This window comes from Anabas testudineus, chromosome 23 (assembly GCF_900324465.2).
Source record: "Anabas testudineus chromosome 23, fAnaTes1.2, whole genome shotgun sequence".
Lineage (NCBI taxonomy): Eukaryota > Metazoa > Chordata > Actinopteri > Anabantiformes > Anabantidae > Anabas > Anabas testudineus.
Window position 1 is genome coordinate 5,045,243 of NC_046631.1, and position 25,766 is coordinate 5,071,008.

A 25,766-nucleotide genomic window follows, 5' to 3' on the forward strand; every position below is an offset into this window, starting at 1 on the left:
TGCGTTTTACTGTATTTCATAAATTTTGCATGACTTGTGCATAAGCGGAAATACAAACCATCCTTAATGGGGCTTTGCCAGTCAGATGCACATTAGAGGTAAGCGAGCTACAACGGCAGCGGAGAGGGTGATAGTGATGGGCACTCTGGAGATATGTTATCTCCTGCTTAGCATAACAATTTCTCCTGAAGAGAAACCAGTGTGTGCAGAGCTTAGGGAATATGTGTGTGTTTATATATATATGCATGTGTTTATGAGTGTGTGTCATCGGTATACTACATCTCAGTAAGAAACACCCCGTCACTCTGAGCTTTGATAATGACTTCACATGTTAATCTTATGGACTCACTGTGTGTGTGTGTGTGTGTGTGTGTGTGTGTGTGTGTGTGTGTGTGTGAAAATAGTCTTATCACTGCCTGTGAGCAGAAAGACACAGTTCTCTATTGTTTGCCAGCTTGAGCTCATCCTTATCTCTTCTACCAGGCTTCAGAGTCAGACTCAATGTGTGAGCATGTGTGTGTGTGTGTGTGTGTGTTGTATGTGCAGGCAACAGTGGGCTTCCCGAGTCTCCCACTGATAAGACACAGTGTGACTCAACTCCTCTAATAAGCTTATTGAACCGAACTTCTGATCGATTCCGCTGTCTGCTAGCTAAGCTAAGCTAAAGCCTGTTCTCTGCGTCTTTGTGTCTTCTGCAGGAGATGGACACAAACACGACTGACAGGATGGAAACACACTTTATCTACTTATCTATTTATTATCTCCCTTAGACTGAAGGAAATAACAGCAGGGGCACTGTCATATAACATATAATGTTCTTAGAATGTCATCTATTCTAAGATGCACACTTTATTTCACAGGTCTGTATTTTTTACTATCTGTTAAAACTTTTTGACATTTCCTGGAAAGCACCATTATTTGAAACGAATTAACACGAACGCCGAGTGTTCGTTCGTTACACTTCCAATTAATGAATTCTAATTTATTGGATGTGTAACCTTGAAAGTGAGAGTTAGTCAGTTCACTGTTTCACAGTCCCTGTTTTGAGAGAGATATATTTTATTTATTTATTCTTTTAAAGTGACCACAGCCTGATGCACAAACAGATATTAATACACAGAGATACTATGAATGATTAAAATAGTGTCCTTTAGAGTCTGCTTTCTATTGACAGTCCTACAAGAAGCACTCAGGCTGTTGCAGGATCAGCACCACGGACAGCGGCAGTGACCCTCTTAAATGCAGATAACTCATCATAAGCTCTTGAACCTTTATCTTCAGCTTTTACCACTGAATGCGGTACATATATTTGTTTAGATTTACTTGCAGCTTTAAGTTGTCAATTCATCAAATCCCTGTTGCGATCTTAAAAAGCCTGCAGACAGATAAAAGTCACATTACCCTGAGCCCCTTTCAGAGATGAATTTCACGTTTAGCTTCTTCCCCATGAGCGCCGTCAAGGCTTGTGTATCATTTAGAGAAACGTCTTTCCTAATTGTCTCCGCATGAGCTGTTTGTTTGAGCCTCTGGTCAAATACGTATCGCTGCCAATTTTTCAAATTAGTTCATCTTAGTGCTGTTTCATCTCCAGTTTGTTTTGCTTTTTTTCTAGTGACCTGAAAACACCTACATGACTGCAACAAAAGAGCAGCTATGATCGGAGGATTAGTGTAGTGTGTATTAATGTACAGCTGAATACCTATTAATGTCCTTGCCACCAGTTTACTCAGATAAATATAACTTGGAAAATGTATAAAAGTGAAGTTGTTACCAGTTGCACAGTTTAACAAATCCTACACACAGTAATACTGAGATGTAGGCACCTCTTGCAGTATTATGTTGTGTGCTAAGAAGCCTGAAGAGGCCATCAGACACGACAGGAAACATCCATCCTATCACGAGAGTCGCCCATCTTACCAAGCATGACATTTTCAGTATTTCTGATTACTAAAATAACTCCTCTGGATGACTCAGGTGGTTGTCAGGGTTGCTGCATTCTACAATATCAAAAATAGGCATCAGATTTACCTGTCGTAATCACCGTTGCAAAGAGCTCGAACGGGGATTTTAAAGGCCTGCCACACTGGGTTCAATGTGTTCTTCACCACTTCTGTCTTGTGGCAGATGGTAAACCTGCAGAGAAGGTGGATAAAGGAAATGGAGAGTAGGGACATAAGATAAGTGAGTGGCGGAGGTGGGATAGAATTGACAGTTAAAGAGGAGAGTTGAGAGTGTGATATGTAAGAATTATGTATTTGGGAAATAGACAAGAGGGCAGAAAGAGACACTGTGCTGACTTTCCATTTAGTGAAAGTTAAAGTGACGGGCTAAGGGAGCTACATTGCTTCCCTGGTGCACACACACACACACACACACACACAAACACACACACACAGGGACACACATGTTGTAAAGAGGTAATTTCATTAGTCCCTCGATGGACTTCCACCCTCAGTGCACAAGGTCTTATCTGACTTGTCACACACTGCAGGATGGAAAAGAGAAAGAGCTGGATCGAACATGCACACACACACACACACACACACACACACACACACACACACTTACAATCCACGAGAAGTCACCACGGCACCGCATTTGTTCGGCAGCTCCACATGCCATTCACACACATGCGCTAACAGGCGGCATGGCTTTTGATTTGAGGCGAATCAGCGAAACCAATTTGGTTTGGGTGCCAGGAATGATTTAAGCAAACATGAAAGGCGAGAAGAGGAGAGAAGGAAGGAGTGTGAAGAGAGGAAGGGGGGGAGGAGAACTCACGTGCCGTCCTCATTGCTCCTGTAAAAGACCAGGAAGGGGTCGGACTTGCCAAAAAAATCCTTTTTGTCCAGTTTGTTCCCACAGAACTGCATCAACACTGATTCCTAATGAGCAACAACATGAATGGATAGAGACATTTTAATATTAACTAACGAGAAGAATAAAAAGTTTAATAGTCATTGTATTAACTGATAAACTGAGTGTTATAAACTTGTGAGGTTTTAGTGAAACAACTTCACACAACTAGCTAGAAAACATATACATCCGCTTGTATGTGTTTCTTAGGATGTTAAATAGATCAGTAGGGATATTTTAGATCCTTGTAAACAGACACAAACAGTTTACACTTGCAACACAGTCGTACATTTCCACAGCTATGTCACGAATCGTTATCTTCTGATAAAACTGCCATTATCACCCCTACGAGACGCGACGTGCGTGACCGCCGAGCGGAGACAGATCAGAAAGCAGAGAACACACACAAACAGACTTTTGGGGACACATGTATCTATCTATGCTTACCCTGCAGTTGTTCAGCTCCTCTGCTTTCACAATAATGGTCCCGCATTTCTTCCCTGCAATGCCTCTGGAAGCAACACAACACAGGACAAATGTCAGTCACATGGACAGTACACTTGGCATGGCCACACTGTAGAGTACACTGTAATGTACTCTACGTTTATGGACAGAGGACGACGGGCTATGACCACAATAACTACTACTTTCTTTCATACACATACAATCCAACATCGTCTGTATCAGTGAATCGATTTCATTCCTATCTACAGTGTTTTTGCTTTGTTTATTTACTGATGGATACTTCACGCTGACGCTGTGGCATCTTGGCCACAGGATATAAGATGAGCAGAATCAAAAACAACATTATTATGGAACATTATTATATGGGGTGAATCTACAAAACAAACCTAATATTGTAAGTCTGCAAAGGAGCCGTAGCTGGATCCATTAGTTGTTTACTTGTGATCTATTTTAATTTGGTTGTTTAACACTACACACGAAAATGTAAAGCTTTAAGATGTGACACAGAGGGAGGTGTTAAAGTGAAATACACCGTGACTGGGCAACATTACCCTCACACCACATTACTCATCAGTTCCAGTTAGAACCTAACTATATTGTAATATGTGCGTTATTGTAAATGTATCTTTATGAATATAGAAAGTAGACGTGTAATCACAGTCTACAGAGAGCACTGGATTATGAACAGTGGGAAACTCAGTGGAAGCCGATTTAGACAGATATCATGTCTATGCTTATTAAAGAAGGCACAAATAAGTAATTACGATATGACGTTATCAAGTGAGACCTACTGGAAATGTTTTTGAAATTAAATAAGCTCAACACTGTTCACACGGTTTGTAGGAACACACTGTACCTCATGGAAAGTTTTACTTCACAATTCACGCTGCCTCAAAACATTTCCATGAAACACTGTCGAGCACAAGGTGTTTATGTTTGTGTGTGTAGCAAACGGCGTCGGTTAGTATGAGGGCGTGTGCATGTGTATGAATGGACGGTTCTGTTTTCAGTAAAGTTAGACTGAGTGACCGTAGCAGTGTTTTTATGAGGGTGTCTTGATTTACGTATGCAGGCAGTAGCGGTTAGGGTTAAGTTAGGAATATGTGATGAATGTGTGTGTGAGCACAATCTCTAAATAAACATCATGGTGTTGAAGGTGAACCGAGTGACACGAACTGGAAACATTTCTTTCAGTGCTTTAGGACGTAAACAAGGGCAGATTGTTGAGCTACCAGCATTCATATTTTCAGCTTTGGTCTGTCCACTCTGCATTCTGCACACACACACTTCCAAAAACACATCTCTGATGTCACCTCTTGTCATGTTATTGTTTAATTTTTGACCTCATATTTCTGGCTACGTCCAATGATACCTGTATAATTATATAATAGTATATACAGTATTATATGATAAACAGTGTAATTTGACTGACAAAGAGGCCTGTTACCTGTACAGGGAGATCCCAAATGGCAGAAATGGACTCAGGCAGTCATTTAGACAGCCCAGAATTGGGGTCGACGACCTCTGCATAAATGTAATCCAAGTCTTCTTTTACTCTAGCATGAGGCACTGGGAGGAAAGTGCTTTTGAAATGGCAGACTTGTCAAAGTGAAATACATTCTGAAACTGTTGCTTTGCATTGAAGAGCTGAGGAACTTTTTTTTCTTCTTCTTCTTTTACTTGCAAAAGCAATACCCATCTCTCAGGCATCTGACAAGGAGAAGAAAAGCTAAAATACCACCTCAGGGACAGAGGAGACTTCTTCTCTTTCCTCACTTTTTTTTCCCTCTTTCTTTCCACTCAGCACAAAAATGTGAGGTCAGAACATTTGTGAGCATAAGATGCATTAGGTTTGTCAAGTGAGTAAACGATACTGAGAGGAAGGCTGACAGAAACTAAGGTAGTGAGTGGAAAGCCAGAAAATAGCCTCTGTGACTTCTTGCATACTGTGGATGAATCTCAGTGTTGGACTTTATTTTTTACTTTTAAACTGTAATGAAACCTGACCCCCAGCACTTCATCTGATCTAAAATACCAACAACCTGCTGTATTTTAATGATACATAGTAATAGTAGAATCACTCTGGCCACTTCTACTTAGTGTTACTGTGAATATTTTCATCACAAACTCTGAATCCAGCAAAGTTTGTCCAACAGGAACACTTAAGCATTATGTTGACAGTTTTGTGCAGAAATAACTGAATATTTTATCTCTTGCTCCACAAATTGCCCCTTTTCAGAAGATAAGTAACATATATGACTGCAGCTACTTCGTCTAATATTTATATTTTCAACAATATCACTTGATAGCTCTGTCACCTATCCATATTTAATCGTTGACCTCTTTCAACACACTCTCCTGCTTTTGCTCCTCGGCTACTGGTAATTATGTGTTGGACACTGTCCGCATCAAACATTACGAGAACATAAACATTTGTTGACACATAGCGTGATGTGTGTCCAAGTGCAGAATGGACACGAAAAGGGAGAGCTAATTAAAAATAATGAGCTGAGTGGGTTGTCAGCGTAGCGGCCATTTAAGCTACAGATTTATCACAGCTTCAGGTAAAGTTCCAGTGCACATTGATGACTACTTCATAGTCATATCATGTTTTGTTTAACTGTAGAAATGCAGAGGTAAATACTGAACGCATGACCAGACCCAACAGTAGCCCAAGATTTCATTACCAGCAGCGAATTAGCTGTAGAGATTAATTTCTCCTGTTCTATTTTCAGCTTGGGCTGTGTGTCTGCACACCCCCAACAGCCATGATGGCGGGAGAGGAGAAGCAAACACAACTTTTTGAGAGCACGATAAAAAAAAAAAAAAAAAAAAAAAAAAAAAAAGACTCTCTCACCCTGTTTCCTATTGTTTCTACCCCTCTCGCTCTCAAACATGTCATCTCACCGCAACCATATGCAGGGAGAAATGGTTAAAGACACACACACACACACACACACACACACACAAGATAAGGACCCAGACACTGTGTCGCTATGACAACTCTGTGAGCAAGGTCCCTCGCGGCAGGATATCTAATGGGATTCCTTCGCTCGTTATTTCTTCAAATGCTTGCTCTCACTCCTCTTTTTTTTTTTTTTTTTTTACAGATCTGAGGTCATTATTTTGGTCGAGACATCTGCCTTTAAATCAAATATGGGTGGAAACCGACAGGGCCGTATAGTTACTGTTTAAATAATGTATCTATGCACACACAGTATGTGCAGACAAGAAGGACAGACTCCAAACCACAATCCCTCATAAGTATGACACTTTAAACTGCATATGTTTTTTTTCACCTTGGATAGAAGAATTATGACAACATGAGTAATGACAACATCCTGGTTAACTGAATCCACTCACTGTTTTAGTTTACTGGAAACATGCACCAGTACATTTACCCTTTTTAAAACTCATACTTAATGCTCAACAGACAATTCTCCTCCCTCAGTTTGCTCTGTATACGCTGTTGTGCAACTGCATGCGACCTTATTTTATCACTTCTCGGGTGGTGTGATGCAATGCTACTCTCGAAGTGTATAAAATGTGTACTTGGTGCAGTACACAGCTTAGTGTGCAATTTAAAACTTCAGCAGTGAAGTTTTTTCCACCACTCTGCTCAGGACTGAATGTTAAATGAGTAAAATGACATGAAATTGTAAAGCTACAGTTTGCTTATTTAGCCTCTGCAGCCAGCACAGGAGTGGTGTGGTGTGTGTCGGCCGGGGTGGGAGGAGCTGAATGTACCATTTCAGGCAGAGGGTCACAAGAGGTACTGCATAAAAGCCCATTATAAGGAAAATAAGCAGTTTTGGGAATTGTAAGTCATCCAAAAATATTTCATTGGAGCACCAGGATAAAAATATGACCCAGAAATTCAGTATAATATGGTGCGTATACTGTGTGGTCTTAATAAAAACAGCTCACTGAAAATGCTTAACATCTGAAAATTTGGGACAAATTTATCCTCACTCTGGCTCTCAGGTAAATTGCTTTCCTCTTTTAACTTTATTCATGACACAGAAAAGCACTCCAAAGTTGAGAAGTGCTTCAGGAATATCTCCGCTCGCTCCCCTGTGTGTCTGTGTGTGTGTGTGTGTGTCTGTGTGTGAGTGAGAGAGAGAGAGAGAAAACACTGTGAATCCTCTAATCAAGACACATGGATTTGCAATCAGTGTCTGGCGAGAGACGGGTAATTAAGTCTGGGCCACTTCTGGGCTACGCAGTGACACACATCCAAGCTCCCACACATGCACAAACAGATGCTCACACACATGCGAATGCACACACACACACACACACACACACACACACATGCGCTTTATCCACGTCATCCATGAAGGAAGAATACCTGAGTGGAGCTGGATAATAGTCATTATAAAATCGCAAAAAAAAAAAAAAATCATCTAATCTTGGTTTAGCCATAACACACACACACACAAACACACACACACACACACACATACACAGCTGCCCGAAAAGAAAACTCATAACCATAATTCTATCTCCCAAAAGGAACATTGACATCAAATCTATGTCGCACCAGAGGTAGACAGAGTTTCTTTGTGCGTGCTTTTCAAATGCTTACAATCAGACTTGTATTCACAGTTGTCACCCTTTGTGTGTGTGTGTGTGTGTGTGTCCCCATCTATTCTTGGTAACAGACATACAGTGTACAATTAGACACACACTCTTCCTCTACAGGGAAACTCATATCCATAATTTTCCCTCACAAAAGCAACACTGACATCACAATGTCAATATCTGAAATTGCAGCCCGCTTTAGTCTTCCACATCGCATCAGGGCTTCTCTCTCATCCTGTACCTGCTTAAAATCAACACTAAAAGAGTTTGTGTGTGTGTGTGTGTGTGTGTTTGTGTGTGTGTGTGTGGCATATAATGAAAGTTAAAAACAAGAAAGAGAAAAAGACAGAGAACGATGAAGAGGTAAAAATGTGTCAAACCGCCGTGCTGAATATTCAAGAGAACATGAAAATGAACACTAGCATCAGTACTTCAAGTGGAAATGTTATCAGTGATAAAATGCTAATTCACTGCAAATGACCCAGGTGGTATTCACTAAACCTGACTGATCTCATGCAAATTGAACTAAACAATGAGCCAGAGCAACACGCTCGCGCAGTTTATCCAGTTGTGGAGTTGAAAAGTCAAAAGGAGTCCTCGAGGGATTTATTAGCTTCAACAAACGGCACTCATACAGCAACACCGCTGTGTTCAGGTTAGGAGAGGAGCCCCGTGTGTTGGCGAATGAATGATGAGGTTAAATTAATTAGGGTTAAAGGTCAGAATGAACGAGACTATCTCAGACTGTTTTATTCATATTCCTGGTAAGGAAAAGGAAAATACTATTTTTACATCTTAATAATTTTAGAAGGCCGCACTAATTCTAACTCCATTAATATTCTTCTGAAATTATGTTTTAAGTTTTATAACGTGAGGTTAAGGCCGCAGTCAACAAACTGGTTACACTGAGAGTAATCACGCAAACACTAAGACACATAAACAAACGCACAAGACGTGCACACATACGGCTGTGTGGAATACAGGATACTGTAGTTGTCAGTGTTTGGCTTCCTGTGGCTGGTTCCTCTCTATCTGCATCAGTCTCCATCTCACTCTGTCACAATCCTGAATGCCCACTGGAGTTTGATTGAACAATGTAATTAGCTCTAATTAGCACTCATTAAAATTGTTAAAGATGCCCTCCCCATGTCGTGTCAGGCTGCAGGTGTGTGTCTGCCCCTGTCTAGCACACCCACCCACGCGCACACGCACACACATATACACAGACGTAACCTCGAGGAGACAACAAATGCAACAGCTGTGGCACCAGTACCTATGGTTTTAATATGCTGTATATAAAAAACTATAAAACTGTACCGATCGTCTTTTTTGCTTGACAACAGGGACAAAGTGGAAGAATGTTTTGTGTCATAAGGTAACCCAGAAGAGACTCATGCAAGCAAAGGGAAAATGTGATCTACAGGGAAATGGCTTTCAGAGTTTGAACTGAGGTCCTTGTTGGTGTGACACAACACTGTTTCTGTGCTGCCCATGTGGAACAACATCGTGACATGTGTTGTAACAAGCAAATATAGAACACATACAGTACGTAACAATATCAGCAGTTACTCAAGGGAAACTGTTGGTGAAATATTGAGAAAGACTAAGGTGCAAGTAGTTTGGGATAGACTTTTCTATATTTCTAACCATAAATATTAAACCAAAATAAAAAGAAATGTCCTCAGAACGCTGGTAGTGTAGACAGTGTGTAACTGTAAATTAACTAAAATTAAGAATTAAGCATAGAAACGAAATAATGAGTTCTTATTTTTTATTCATATGAAAAAACACATCCTGTGTCAGCAAATGACTTTATCTGTATCTACAGTGTCCGTGTGTGTTTCTGTGCGTGTATTGGACTGGAGGGCTTTGAGCTTTGAGGGGCAGACAACATGTTTTTGCACTTTGGAGGGGTCCGTGATGCACATGTAAAAATGTGCACGCATACATGCACCACTCGGTTCTCTCTTTCTCTGTCTCTCCCTCTGAGTGGGAAACCTGCCACTGCAATCACCATGGCGATTGCTACTCAGGTGGATGACAGCGTTGCTTTGAAATGAAGAGGAATTGTTTCAAACACATGCACGCACGCACACACACACACACACACACACACTCAGGTTGCCAGGTTGTTGACAGTATTCAGTGACGGGATGCCAGCCTGGCTGTTATCCCCCTCGTTCTTTTCAGATCTCAAAGCTTATCAAGGCTTCAAACGAACAAGCAAATTGGATTAAAAGGACACAATTGGCAGGAAGCCAAGTGAGCTTCAACTGGGAGAGAAAGAAAATATGCGGCGCTGCGGATACAAGTAGATAATGATGTATCCACATTAGGGCTCCTAATGATGCTACTGCAACTGATGTCTGCTATGCAATTTCATATGAATTATCTGTTAATAATAGTAATATTCAAATATATTGTACACGCAATATACATTAGTTTTTTTCTCCACTGTGTGTATTGTACAACACATTTTTCCTCTTGCTTAGTATCTATGAGCTGAGGTATAGTGTGGACCTGGTCACAGTTGTGACTTGTTCACTTTGTTGTACAACAAACTAAGTAAATGTAGATATAAGTAAGACAAGTATGAAGATGTATGTGTGTTGCACACACACAGTAACTACTAGTTAACACTAAATGTACTCACCCTAGAGGTTTTTCCGAACGACTGCCCAACGATCCAACCACCTCTCCAAGAGTACAAAAGGCCTGGCCCAGAAAGTCCTGTAGAGGCAACAAAAGTGAGGTTGTCTTTATGTGATTCAGCACAAAAATAAACCACTGATGAAATAAAACAGACATAAAATTACTCTCAACTATGGTGCAACACAAATAGCCCCCCTCCCCTTGATCTCTGAGTGCAGCCCTTCAGGACTAAAACCCTTTAAAACACCTCCACGTTCCCCACTGACAGAGAATATTGGGAGGTAGATTAAACCTTCCTCCCATCAGCCCTCACACCTGCCTCACTGTGCTCCCTCTCTACGCTGGTAAATCAAACGTCCATCACATGGGCTAATAAAAAACCCCACAGCTGATACAGACAGAAAAGGAAAAAGATGGATAGAGGAGAACAAACACAAACTGCTGTAACTCCAAACACTGTCAGAAGCTTTTTCTCTAAATGTATGGGACCTATTATAAAAGCTTCTTGATCCCTGTTTCCCCAGGGGATACACTGGTAGAAACACTTAGTCATTACTGGACACTGTCTCTAATATCTGACTAGAGCAGCTCCAAGCAGTATTAACATAATGGCTTCTCATTGCTCCATTGATCAGTCGTCTGTCATTCTGTCTCTTTCTATATCTGCTTGTCTAGATTGTTTGTTTCATCAGCGACGCGCACATGCAGCCACACGCCCTGTCATAAAATAAATTGTTTGTCCACAATAAGTTCTGAAATAGCACTTTCAAATGATTTTTGGGGATATTTTATGATATTCTTCCCTGTCTACGATGTAGAGACAGTGCAGTAAAGTCACAAATCTCCTAGCAACTGCGGCTGTTGCCAGCATGAGGTCCATCTGAAAATTGGCTGTGTGCGACTAATGGCTAAATATATAACAGCATGGGATGGAAAAAGAGTTAATGTGGAAGAGATAATTGTGTGGGTGTAGCTCCATTCAGCAACGGTCCAGACAAATCAACTGTTTGATAGATAAGACAAAGACTCAAATCAGAGGACAAGTTGAACAGATGATTTAAATACCTTAAAGAAATAGGTTTTACATAGAATATAACAGGGAGTTCAATGCTTTTCATCTGTCATTGTGTAAAGAACACACTATCATACTCAAACAATCTGAGCAAACACTGCAATTTAGTGGTTAGGGGTTTAAATGCAACACAATATAAACCAATGCAAACAATGTTTTGTTTTGTTTTTTTGTCTAGAGAATCAATACAGCATCACACAAAACATACTACTCAAGTGTTGTGTTGCTGGAAACAGCAGCCAGGCGACTGGAGGGTAAGTTACTGTGTCATGTAACCTGTAAAAACCTGAATTTCCACGAGTTGTTTAGTGTTTTCTGCGCCTTAGCTGTTCAATGTGAGCAGAAAAGCAACATGAAACACAATGGAAAGGATTCGCTATATAACATAGGATCAACCTGGCTTCCTATTTGCATACAGTGTCCTCATAAACAAGATCGTGTGAATGTGACAGTGTAGTGTAGTCGCATACAGCTTCCATGCTAAACCACCATCTAATAGATCGGCTCTTTGGCTCTTGTCTCTTAGCGGCACTGAGGCTGGCTAGATACATGCTGCCTCTGGGCCAACATGCGTGCCTCTCTGTCTCTCTGAGATTATTGATTGTAAAAAAAAAAAAAAAAAAAAAGAACGAGGGGAATATAGAGAAAGGACAAAGTGCGGGAGATAAATGGAGTGATGGGAACAGAGAGAAAGCAAGAGAACAAGCAATGACATAGAAAGAAAAGGTGACAGAACATCGAAGTGACAGAGACACACGAGAAAATGAGATGAGGAGAACAGAAGAGAAATGAAACCGATCCGGAGAGACAATACAACATCACAACATGGAGAGTTGTGTTGTCCTAACGGGGAATTGAGAGGGACCAAATTATCTTTTGAGAATCTGGAATTGTTTCTCACTGTAGTATTGAACCTTCACTTAGTTTTACTTTGTTCTTTCATCATTTTAAGAAACCCAAACACCACAGGTGTGATCATGCACTTATAATATGTATTTCCTTTTGCTAATCATTGTTCTATCCAGTCTGATATCACACAGTGCCACACAGTTACTGTAACTGAGCATAACCAATGATAAAATAAACAAACCAATGATTCCCAATGCTTTTTAACATGGTTATGGGGCAACCTCTTTCCATTAACTCTGGGAAGCTATGTGCCTGTGTGTTTAGTATGTGGGCGGACAGTTTGGGCTGGACACTGAAGGGCGAACACCAGTAAGAGCCAAAAGCTGAGGTGTGTCGCCTCAGGGAGAAAAACTAGAGTGCTGTCTGCAGGGACGCTTGCTTCACTCTGGGAGACAAGTCAAGTAAGTTTAACTTGGAATTTTTTTTGGAGTTTTTCTCCCTGAGACATCCACACTCACACATGTGACCAATATGTATAGTTCGGTGGTGTAGGAGTTTACTTGCAGGTAGTGGTGAGTGGCTAGTCATGGTCTGCTTATAACTTTGCAAAGATAGAAGCTCTGCCTACCTCTTTAAACTATTATCCTCATGTTCCAGTAGGCAGGTCACAGCTATTATTGTTTGCCAGGAAAAAAGACCAACTTATCGCATTGTTGTTTCTAATTACCATTATGATAATCACTGCTATCAACAGAAAAAGCAGGGTGGACAGGGGGAATCTGTGTTTATTTAATTTCTGAATGAACTACAGGCCACCCAGGGAATGTGCTATTACAGCAGATGATAAACACACTCATTGTAATGGCCAGATTACTGTTATGTGGTTGAAATGAGGCTAATGGGAGGTAATGACAAGGGCGGCAATCATGCTCATGCCCACACAGTGAAATTAACAAAAGTGTGCAGAGACAGGAATCAATGTGCACATACACGGCTCACTGTGGGGGAAAAAATGGGACAAGTACGGGTTAAGTTATGGTACTCACATGTTTTGAAAGATTGGCACTCTTTGAGTCCACATCATACCTATAAAAAAAAAAAAAAAAGGGAAGGAGAAGGAGAGAGTCAGTGAATTACAAAGTGACGAGTGGTGACAAGAGCTCAGCTGTGAATACAACAGGCATTGCCTTGGCTTGCAGGCATCCCCCCACTGAAGTGACACCAACTTAAAAAATTGGCAGTCACACATATGATTCGGAGAGTATGCATGTTTGTACATGTGAGAGAGAGAGAGAGAGAGAGAGAGGTACAAACAGGAACTAAATGAAATAAGCGTCTGCCAATCGATCTGCTCATTAGTGTTGGAGCCGCCAAAGTTCATTATTCACCCTTCCTTATTCCTCAGTTCAACCCGCAGGTCTCTCGCACACATATAAAACTTGCCGAGAGGAAAACTTCTCTAAAGAACTGGAAGCAATCAGACAAGCTGTTCACTCAGCAATTTCAGGTCATTTCACAGCTCAGGTCATTTCACCCACCACTAAAACGGATTGCCCTTTTGCTGGGTAATATTTTGGGGGAAGGAATAAGAGGCAATTTAGTTACTTTGCAAGAACACTCTGGATAAAGTAATGTACTCTGGGTGTGTGGGTTGAACATAACTGTGGATTCAAAATTAATATCAGAAGCATGTCTGAGTACGAATATGACTAAATATAATATTCACCCTGAGCACCTATGCTCAGCCTATTTTAAACGTCAGTGTCTCAACTGCTGGAGCAAACAACACTAAACTAAACTAAAAACCCTCGATTATCAACAACTGTATGTAACATTTTTATCTAAATACAGATACATTTTCATCTCTTTACTTGGGCAAGCATAAAATTATCTGCATTCAGAGTTTCAGGAGATGCCTCCCGGAGCTCCAAATATCCAAAACCAATAGATACAAACACTCTTCTCTACCCTCTCCTATGAGTATGGTGAATTTACAGAGAATACACTGATTAAAGTGTAAGTATTTCCACACTGTGGTCTTGTTTTGACTGTGTATTGTGTTACTGTACTCCCCCTTGTGGACAATAAAGCTTTAATCGATCGATTGATATTCAAATAACACAAATCTCCTACTGAATTTCATAAGCACTCCTCCGCCATTATGCTTTTTCCACAAAGATCCCATCTTCATGGGCCTGGGGGACATCAGCTATCTACAGCTGTTAGATGCAATAGGAGCAAGCTACAATAACACGCTTGCATGCGCGCGCACACGCACACACACACACACATGGAGAAAACATATTAAACACATATGCACGTGTGAGCAAACACTAAACTGGAGAAATGTAGCGGCATCACATTCACACACAAAGACCAACAAAAAGCCAGTGTCCTGTTTTTGTCCCTCACGTGCTCAGCTCCATTCAGAAGAATCACTCAAGAGGCCGCGGGCATGGAGGCATGCATCCAGCTACTGTACCAACACACACACACACACACACACACACACACACACACACACACACACACACACACACACACACACAGACGCAGGCACGTTTCTCAACTCTTTCGTCGCAGTCTAACTTTCAGATCTCAGTTGGGTTGTCATATGGCTCCCTAGCTCATACCATAGATGATAATTTAATTAGTCTCCATCTAATAAAATAAAGCCACTGAAATCCTCTCTGTAATTCAATGAGAAATGTAATCTGAGACTAAATTGAGAAATAGAATCCCCTCACCAACAGGCAGTCTGGTGGCTTAATAAATCTAAAGACCAACTGTCTCCTCTCACATCTTGAGATGACCTCATTCCTCCTGTACAGTAGCTTCAGTACGAAAGCCTCGGAAAATTCAGAGCCCTTCACTTATTGAACACATGGTTTCTCCGACAATCTACATTGAATGGCCCATAATGAGACAGTGAAAACTGGTTTTTAGTTGTTTTATTTATTTATTTTTTGCAAATCGATTAAAAACCAGAAACTGTCACAATTAAAACCAGAAATCTCTCATTTAATGAAACATTTCCATCCAATTTATTACTAGAAGCCCTGTTGGCAGCACTTGGGGCTTTATGGGTAAGGCTTAAGCTTGGCACACCTGGATTGAAACAGTTTACCTGCCTTCCTGTCAGATCTTCTCAAGCTCAGGAGAGGAGGATTGGATCAAGAGAGGTCTATGAACTGTCAGTCTCTGCCTCAGTGAACTGTCATGGCTATATGCTTCTGGGCGCTGTTGTGCTGAAAGGTGAACCGCTGGCGCAGTCTCAGATCACAAACACACACACACACACACACACAGGACTTCTCTGCATTTAACATTCATCCTCCTGTAACTGTAACTAGACTCATAGTCTCTGCTGATGAAAAGGAGCCCCATACATGACGTTGCCACCACCACCACCCTTCACTGTAGGGGTGATGTTAGTTAGGCAGTGAGCACTATGCCTCTTGTTCACCAGACATAGTGCCTGGAGCTCTGACCAGACTCATCAGACCAGAAACAATCATTTTAATCATGCTTAGTAGAGTCCTTTAAATGTTGTTTGGCAAACTCCAAGCAAGCTATCATGAGCCTTTGACTCAAACTATTTTAAACACACACTCAAGGATAATGAGGCTATATGCAACCTCAAATTGGAGTTCCACACATTTCTACCTCGCTTTCACTCTCTCATGGGTCCCTGAGAATAGATTCAACATTTTTTATTCATTTCAAATTTAATCTACAACACAAAAAGTGTGAACGTTTAAGGTAACATCTAGAACCTCTCTAAGGTCTAATCAAAGCCAAATCCAAATTTTAGAAGCAAATAATGTAAATGAGACACTTAATATATTAAAGTATGAATGTTACTTACAGGTCAAAGCGGAGGTTCTGACGCTCTTCAAAGAAGTAGTCCAAAATGAATTTCCCAACAAAGTCTGGGTTTAACGTGTTGTCAATCACCTCTGTTCTTCCAAACTGTTCAAAGGAAAGAAGACACAAACAAGATTGTAGGGAAAATCATATACTGTTCAATACATTTCAGCTTTCTAGATTATGGAAACTGTGTCCGGTTTTAACATTTCTGCAGCTCAGTAAAACCTTAAAGTTGGATCGTAAACAAATCCTGGTTTTTGAAAAAGAGCTGTGTGAAGTGACTTGTGAATAACTAATTAACAGCAGCAGGTGCATCAGGGGAGAGGCTGGTTACAGAAGATTATATATACGGCTTTAGAATAATGAATGCAGCGCAACTGAAGTTTCAAGTCAATGGGGATCAGGTAGGTCCCAGTTTGGCATTTAACTTAGCTTATTATTAATGCATGCAGATGATGGGCTACTCAGAACTATGAATAACTGCGAATGATTAGAGCTGAAAGATTCCTCCCCCCTCATTTCCATGCATGAATATTCATTACTCACTCTGAAACACACTGCGGTACAGTCGTACATGAGAGCACACATGCTCAAAAACAGGTTACTGTATTAACAACTGGTTATTTCTACAAGCACAAACTCCAAAGTGTTTTTTCATAATTAGTCCACGTGATTAATGAATTTGTCCAGAACCTCAACAGCGCAGTTATAAGCCAGATATTTTGTGTTGCCACATATTGTGAGGAATAAATTCTATATTGTGAACTGTTTTTTTTAATACACACACACTCACCTCTCTCCACTCCTTGTTGCCCATGCCTTGTGTGTAGAGGACACAAACTATGGAGAACAGCAAATAACATTAAAGGTTTTTACTAACTAGGCTTATTTACTAAGATAGAGGAACAATAGATAGAATCGAAGTTAATATTTTGAGGAACACTCATTTAAACCAGCAATAGAATAGAAACTTTCCACTCTTCGGCCTTGCAGATGACGTATTGTTTTCTCCCTCCTTTACCTTCTTGCTCTTTTCACGTGTCAAGATGATTCACATCAGGAGGCTGAAGTCACTGTGAAGTCACTGTGCTCAGCATAATCACAAGTGCTACTCAGCATAAAAGAACGCCCTAATATATGGGTTAAAGCCGGAGCTTCCTCCTCATCATCCACCTCTTCCTAATCACTGTCATCCACCTTGAGTCATTTTATTCCTGTAAACGTGCTGACTGTCTTTTGCAAAGACAGTGCGTGTGACTGTATATCATCATGACATCGGAATCCCAAATTATGACACGACTAAGGCAACAAACACAAACAAACACAAACTAAATAAAGTGCTGGATTGAAGTGATGGATGCTAATGTATTATGTGCTCATTTATTTAAATATCTGGTTTTAAATCACTGAAATCTGAGTCTTAAGGCAGCAGATAAACCTATTCTCCAACTTGTCACTATTCTTTAACATACCACCGTGCCTCAGACAGTATTATTATAACCACTTCAACTGAGGGAAGAGGACTACCGCAGGCGCATTTGCCGCCCATTCTGTGAATCTATAGGGGCAAGCTTCTCACTTGGCCTCCTATGCATTAGTCAGACCTTCCTCTTGCTGAGTTCCCACATACTGTGAAACAAAAAAACAAGTAGTCATCTAAACTTTAGACACTGTTTCCTTTCTCACATGACATAACGTTCACGTTGTTATATGTTTTGTGGTCTTCGTACATTCCCGTCAAGAGCTTCTATCGCTGAGTCTGACAAATTACACATGCAGTTGCTTAAGTTTGAGGACTTGTTGCTTTGTTCCTGTTCTTAAAAACGCTTCTGCCACCTCAGTGAACAATCACACGCTGACAGAAACACGAACGCGTTCACCAGGAGTGATCTTACTTGGATCTGATTTGGAGAATGTGTCCCTGTCCAGCAGGTTTCTGTAGAGACACAAAGGAGACAACAGTTAGAAACACGAGAAGAAAAAAAAAAAATCATTTGTCATCCAAATATGGTAGTGAATGCATTTTAACACAGACTATTTATGTAGTCTGTTGGCAACGAATCAGAACTTTATCATCAAGCTCTGTTTACAGTATCACTGTGAAACTTTTATCTGAGGTGTGAGAATACAAGAAAAATATTAGAATTTCTGGAGATACCGCAGCTTTAGCGACAACACTGAGGCACGGACACTGCGTTAAAGGATAACGCTGGTTGAAATTGTAATGTTTTCTGTTTTGTTTTGTTTTTTGTGGATGCTAGTAACATGTGATAGCGTGATGTCCTATTTAATGTGCCACAATGTACTGTGTGGCATGTTCTCCATTATGGTTAGTTAACCTGTAGTGTACACATGGTACTGTACAACACAGTGGAATTGGACTTGGGAAATGAAGCAGGGCCACACTTTGTGATATAAGAACTGTGCTGAGAGAATATACAGGGAATATGTAAAATGAAATATATCTTGAGAGAACATGAGCTTTTATCCAAAGCATTTTACTGACTCACTTCATTCCCCAGGGGGTAAAGGGTTTAGTTTTAGTGGAAAACCTTAAAAAGACAAACTGAGTCATGTATCTGCCACACACACACACACACACTCGCCTTTGCACTGTTAAGTAAATTGTGTCTTTTAGCACTGTGCACAATATCACTTGTGCAATAGAGTAAAGGCATCTGAGAGATTGGACATTTATAGTGTTGAGGAATTAGCAACCAAGCAAACAGCTTGCAAATACCTCCACCACAATCAACTTACAGACTCTTTATTTATGGGCATTCAAATTTTTATAGTTCCCCATTTCATGCTTGGAAACACACTAACTCTAGGCTCATATTCTCCGACACCAGTGATATATTGTGTGTTCCACTGTCTGAGCAAAACGCTTGAGTTTCTAAGACGAACATGTTATGTTTCCTGAAACAAGAGAGGAGTACAGTTGGAGAAAATTAAATGGGTTTATGTGAACGTGGAAGGAGACCTTATGATTAATTCTGAACTGGAATAATCAGATGAATGCTGGTGGTGGCACATTAAGTCCACAGAGGAGGGGAAGGTGGATCACTTGTCAGTGAGGTTAAATCACAATTCAATTCTATTCTCCGGTCCACTTTTTTTTTTTGTTTTATCTGTTCAATGTGTCACAATGTTTCCTGATTGCAGAAAAAAAGCATCAAAATGTGGGTTATGCTTCCAGTCACCTTGTCAGTCCAGGGATTGTGAGCGACTCTGAAATGCTGTCAGATAAAGTCCAGGAACAATTAGTGGTGGGAGAGGCTGCACGCTGGTTTTCAGTAACAGTGTCGAACTGCAGCTGTTTTCGTTTTACCACCTCGATTTCAGTTGACTCTCGTTCGTTTTTTTTTTTCGCTGTACGTGTTTCAGCTGAGATTAATGTTCACTCTCTTCTTCTTGTGGGAAGTTGCCAACTCATCAACAACACTTATGGCATTTTTCTCTCTGCCTCACTCTTCCTGTACTTAGTCTCCAAACAAAAACACCTTTGCTATCGAAAAAATAAAAAACCCTTGTATCTTCTCAGTCCTTTTTCACTTGTTCAACGTCTTGCACCATACATTTTTAGCACTTTTCTAAGACTTTTAAGATATCTAAAGCTGTTAATTGGAGCATTTGGTTCATGTTGCATGTTGCAGGTCAGTTTCCTCCCATAATCCTCAGACAAACAGCTCAGGTGCACTCACTACCCACAGGTGGACGTCTGTCACTGTTTGCCTAGTGTGTTGTCGGCCATCAGCCACAAAAACATTGATGAACACAATAATCCAGCTGTTTTCATTGTGTGCTTGCTAATTCCTTTCCACTCATGCTCCAATTTGCGTGCTTTAGAGCAAAGCCTGATTAATGACTGAAGACTCTCCCTTAAAGTCAAAGATAATTCCTCTCAGGTGATTAGTTGATGTACTGCTCTCACCAAAAGCAGACTAGACATCAACACTGCTAGCTGCAATGTTCAAGCCTGATCATTCTAAATACAGTAAATAAAATGTTTTCAATTTTCTTTTTGTCTGATTTAGTCATTGTAGCAACATTATACTATTAATGGGACAAAATAATGTGCTCAAAAATATATGTATTGGGTGCATTATCCTTATTAAACATGACTTTAATGCACCAACACGATAAAGATGCTGTTGCTAAGTAACAGATAACAAATATATTTTAAAAGGCTCATACTAGTCAATATTGTTTATTAAAAGACCAAGATTAACAGTGAATTGATCATAAGTGTTGTCTGTGTAGCAAAATGATGTTATTCATCTGTGTCACAGATCTCCACATGAATGAGCCACATTATTACTGCAGGATCTGATCCCTAATAATAATGGACGAGGCTTTGTACCTGCTATAAATAATTACCAGTTTACCACATGTGTATTCATCCACAGCTGAAAATAGTACCCGCAACCAACTGTTTTCATTACTGACTAACAGCTATTCTCAGTTAACCAATTATTCGTTTAGCCTATAAACAGTTCTACTAGAACAGCCGCCTTGCGTTTGTCAGACTCTGCCAACCAGTCAAGTTGTAGTTTACAGGCATGTTTGTCTAGACTCTTATTCTAATCAGTTCGTCTACTGTGCCAAAGGTTATGAAATTCCCTCCAGGTGTTCCACAGGTATTGAGCTGATGAGACATGAGGTGATATCAACAATGATCTTTGAAACCAGGATTTCAATAATACAATATTCATAGACATCAAAAAAGACTGAACCATCTCTTTATCTAGTGTCGAGATTCTACCAAATAATATTTTCAGTCCATCTGTCGTCAGACCAGAAGGAAGATGATCTGAAATTAACAAGACCATTTTCACAGTTTAGCACGGTCTATGAATAAATCTGGACATCAAAAGATGAATGCACATCAATATGCTAGGATCTAAAAGCACTCCTGAGCCACCACCGAGCTGATGGCTGGGAGTAATATCCCACTCAGAGTTGAAGGTACAGTTGGGGACACAAGTTAAAATACACTTTCTCCCTCTGAGAGAGAATTAGAGGCTCCACAGTCTATGACTGGCTGTTGCTCAAAGCACATCACACATGGTGGTACTCCAAATGGGCTACTGGCCTCCCCCTGTGCGCGTGTCGTGTGTGTGCTCGCGTGCGTTTGTGTGTGTGTGTGTGTGAGTAGCACACGTCAGGATTTCCACTTCAGAGGATAATGTGAATGAGTCATGATTCTCTGTCTTTTTCTATCACTCCTTTTTTTTTTTTTTCATCCAGAGGCAAGAGGCAGAAAGCTAAAAGCTGGTGCCACTAGAGTCACAGTGAGGTCTGAGGAATAAAGGCACAGTTTAATGTGTAATTTTATGCCAATTTAATCCAACATGTATTAGACGGTAATAAAACTCTAATAAAAACTATGGGATCTTACTGTGAATCTTTGATTTGTTTCTTCAACAGCCTGTAGACACAGCATCTTTCTGTCTCTTTCTAGTGCATGTTCATTCTTCTGTTTGTGATTCTCTCGCTACTTAATCACACAACTATATATATTTTTCTCTTTTTTTATCGTCTAATCTGCTGCCTCGTCTGAACTGAAGCCCACTCCAGATAATTAAACTTAAGTCAGCTTTCACTGAGCTGATTGTCCTTTTGAAAAGTCAATTCATTTTGCATGCAGAGCAGTACACATGTTTGTCTAAAATACATACACATTCAGAAGCACATGCAGCTGATTCTTCTGTGCCACAGAAACCATCTGCACTGTTGCGCAGGGCGACATGTTCGTTGCAAACTCAATTCAGTTACAGAATTAAAACTAAAGTTGATAAAGGCTGGCTTCACCTAGCAGCACTCTGTTCAAGAGTCCACATACAGTACAGTTATAGTTAATTAGTCCAAATAAACAAAAAAACACATTTCCGCCTTCGCTTGCAGGGAATAAATATTCACACTAGTGCAATCCAAAAAAATGACAAGTAAATTTTTCCACTGGTTTTTAGCAAGTTTGGTTCTTAAATAGCCAAATGTCCACACTTTCAGATTGGATTTAATCTTCTCTCGTCTACTATTTACATTTATATGGTAACATCAAACTAACAGCCATCTAAATTAAAGCATATACAACCATCCATCCTTTATTTGGCCCCAGACCTGCAGCCCTGGCTACTGTCAGTCAACCTACAAGCCTGTGCCGATTTGACTTGGCTGCTGCTGATAAACTTTGCACTCGTACAAACACGCTGCTCTCAACACCTCCAGGACATATTGAAGTGCAGCCCGCACACAAGAACTGTGCTGAGGTCAACTGGGAGCTTTGGAGCTCACCAGATTCGTTCGCACACCAAAGTCACACTTTACACTCAGTGCTTGTTAGCCTGTTTGTTTTAGTCTGTTAAGTCTTACTAATTTTAATACTTATTAATACTTTTCACCTCCAGTTAATTTAATTTTTCCACTGCTGCCATAACACAACATACATACAAGTTGGTTTATATTGTTTATTCACTGTGAAACCACATAACACAACACTTCATGTTACCTAGAACTTCATTTTTATTTATTTTTTATTACTTCTACTCCAAGTAAAACTTTTGTGGCCTGGAAGATGCACATAACCCACAAGTCAAATTCTCAGTATTCTTGAAATACATCATACATACTGTATATAGAGGTCTGCACCCTGACAGTAAAAAGTTTTTACCAACTTTAGTCCTCAGTTTTACCATTCAGTTACACATAGTACAAACATACATGAGCAAAACACTCTGCGAGCATCCCCGACACACAAAGCCAGATATGACAGTGCTGATCTCAGGCTGCTGTCAAACCATGCTTCCTCCTCCCTGGGGGCAACCTACAGCAGTACAGTCCCCTGCCACCCTGTCCCAGCCTCTGACTGACTGCCTCTGACAGCTGTCAATCACAGAAACAGAGAGGGAAATCTAACACCAAATATGTGGGAAATACACACACACACACACACACACACACACACACACACACACACACACACAGACAATGCAGGCTGCTTCGTGTTCACTGGCTTCCTACGAGAGAGTTAATAAAAGGGGGAAAGAAGGGATGTACATGTGACAGACAGGGACAAAAGCTAGACAAAGAGAGAGAGACAGACAGAGAGTTGAAGACACAGCATCTTCAGCTGATATGACAACTATCTAATTATGTGAAACGCCTGGTGGAGCTTCAATGTGGGGTTAGAGAGGTTGTATATTGCGCCGCCTTCACCACACACACACACACACACACACACACAGATACACACACACTGACTGGAGACACACCACCACAATATGCAACAGGGAGAGCAACACAATAAGCAGTACGGGGACAGTTACCATGGCAGCTACTGACAGCCAATTCGGGCCCTCTGAGCGACATCACTGACAGTTGTTGTTTGTTGTTTCATCACCTGATAGAAAAGCAGGGATGCCATCAGTGCAGTACTGTCCTCACCTTTCCACCTGCGTCCTCTAACTCCAGTCCTATTTCTTCATCTGTCCACATTTTCTTTATCTCTTCTCACTCCCTGTCTATCCCTCTCTACTTCTCCAGTTTTCCTCTCCTCCCCTATTTTTAAATTAATGAATACATCTACAGTGCCTTTTGGACTGGCTTGAGAGGCCATGTCCTGATAGTGAGTTACCTTGGCAACACAACAGAAAAAAATCCCCTTGGGACCCTCACAACCCTCTCCAACACTACAGAAATAAATTGGGTTTTTAGCCCACTGTAGGAGGGCAAAGAGGGAGAGGAGAGGAGAGGAGAGGAGAGGAGAGGAGAGGAGAGGAGAGGAGAGGAGAGGAGAGGAGAGGAGAGGAGAGGAGAGGAGAGGGCAAAAAGGGGTGAGGTGGAGAGACAGGTCATCTAATGAACTGTCCCAAACAGTTTAAAAGCAGCATGAGGAGGCTTTTGAGTGTGTTTGAGAATGTGTCTTAAGAAGCTCTATTTCTGCCGTTCTCTATTCGGAGTCCAGGCTTCACCACGGGCAGAGAGAGAGAGATTGACAAAAGTTGAGAGGGAGAGTGTGAAAGAAGACAGAGCGTGTGCCTACAGTAGCTCAGGCCCAAAAAAAAATGTCCCTAATCTTCTTCTTGCTGCTGCTGATGTGTATATTATAATCTATCAATAATATTAATAATCTTCAGTGTCGACATTTTATTTTTTTCTTTTCAGCTTTTCTTTGATTCTCAGCACAATCACTCAATAAACGTTTCCCCCCTTGAATGATGCATTTCATCCTGTATAAATGAGCACATAGTATAACAGGAACATTTTATTTTCATCAACTTGTTTCATAGTTACCTAGTATTTACTGAATTCATACTTAAGTACAATTCTGTGATATGTTGACATGCCGAAGAAGGAAAGTCTTGCAAACTGCCGGAATTGGCTCAGCTAATCACTGTGGATGATATTTCTTCAGCTCCTGTGTCTTTCTCCACTTTGACACATGCTGTGATGTCTTCATCAGATTTCTCCTGCTCCCTTATATTTTTTCTCTCCTTAAGTTTACTTTCCACATTAGTCTCCACACTTTTTCTATCATTATTCTCCTTTATTACTCTCTTTCATTTCCAAATCTCCTCTCCTCTCACAGGAAATGGGGTTTTCTCAGTGAGAGTCCAGAACATTAATTCCCGTTCTGTCCCTCTGTTTTACATCACTTCTTTACCTTCCTCACTATCTCAGATTTCTCCGATGTGTCTCTCTCTCTCTCAGTTTGACCATGACCTAAATAGGCTCTGCAGGTACCACACCACCTCCCTGAACTAGATAAAGTCACACAGCCACATGAAGCCACCTGTGTTTGATCTACTGCTTTTCCAGCATGTCACATATTGGAAAGGGTACAAACGTCCAATAATCGTACTTTATGACATGGGTAGGTACAGAAGTCTCGGTACATGGATTCAATAAACTAGATAAAGAACACGCACACACACACAGACTAATCAGCAATGCTAAAGATAACACTGGGTGGTAAACAAAGGGACTATTTTTGCTGGTGACTAATCTGGAATTACAGACCACGTGTGGCTAAAAACACCAGCAAAAGCGAGAAGAAAAAAACAAAACGACACCCCAAGAAAGAAGCACTTGACTCAAGCAATTGAAAACATTTGACTGTGACAAATTTCTGATCTCGATAGACAGTGCTGACGTTCTTCATGTGGCCAAATGACACCGTGAGCGACCATTACTCATACCACAGACCTTGACCCCACTACCATTCAGCTCTAACCATTAACACTTGAATGTTTGAATGTTTCGCCTCTTCCTCTACTATATAAAAGCATACACTAATGGGTTCAGACATTTCCTTGGCCATGAAAACATACACTTTCAGCTTCGCTAACATAATTAGGATCTGTCAGCCTGTTGAATTGTTAACTTACATTAGCAAACATGCCGTGTTACTAGAACA

The 25,766-nt window shown here is 40.7% G+C and overlaps 1 protein-coding gene across 1 annotated transcript in view; it reads right to left on the reverse strand.

Annotated features, from left to right (window-relative positions):
- LOC113164673 (copine-8) overlaps nt 1-25,766 on the reverse strand; it is a 54,357-nt gene that overhangs the window by 18,010 nt on the left and 10,581 nt on the right. Inside the window, exons 2-9 of the mRNA XM_026364067.1 lie at nt 18,244-18,284; nt 17,142-17,188; nt 16,347-16,450; nt 13,525-13,564; nt 10,559-10,635; nt 3,304-3,367; nt 2,782-2,885; nt 2,029-2,133 (exon numbers count right to left, since the gene is read on the reverse strand). Coding sequence (XP_026219852.1) covers nt 2,029-2,133; nt 2,782-2,885; nt 3,304-3,367; nt 10,559-10,635; nt 13,525-13,564; nt 16,347-16,450; nt 17,142-17,188; nt 18,244-18,284 — 582 coding nt within the window. The remainder of the gene's footprint in view (nt 1-2,028; nt 2,134-2,781; nt 2,886-3,303; nt 3,368-10,558; nt 10,636-13,524; nt 13,565-16,346; nt 16,451-17,141; nt 17,189-18,243; nt 18,285-25,766) is intronic.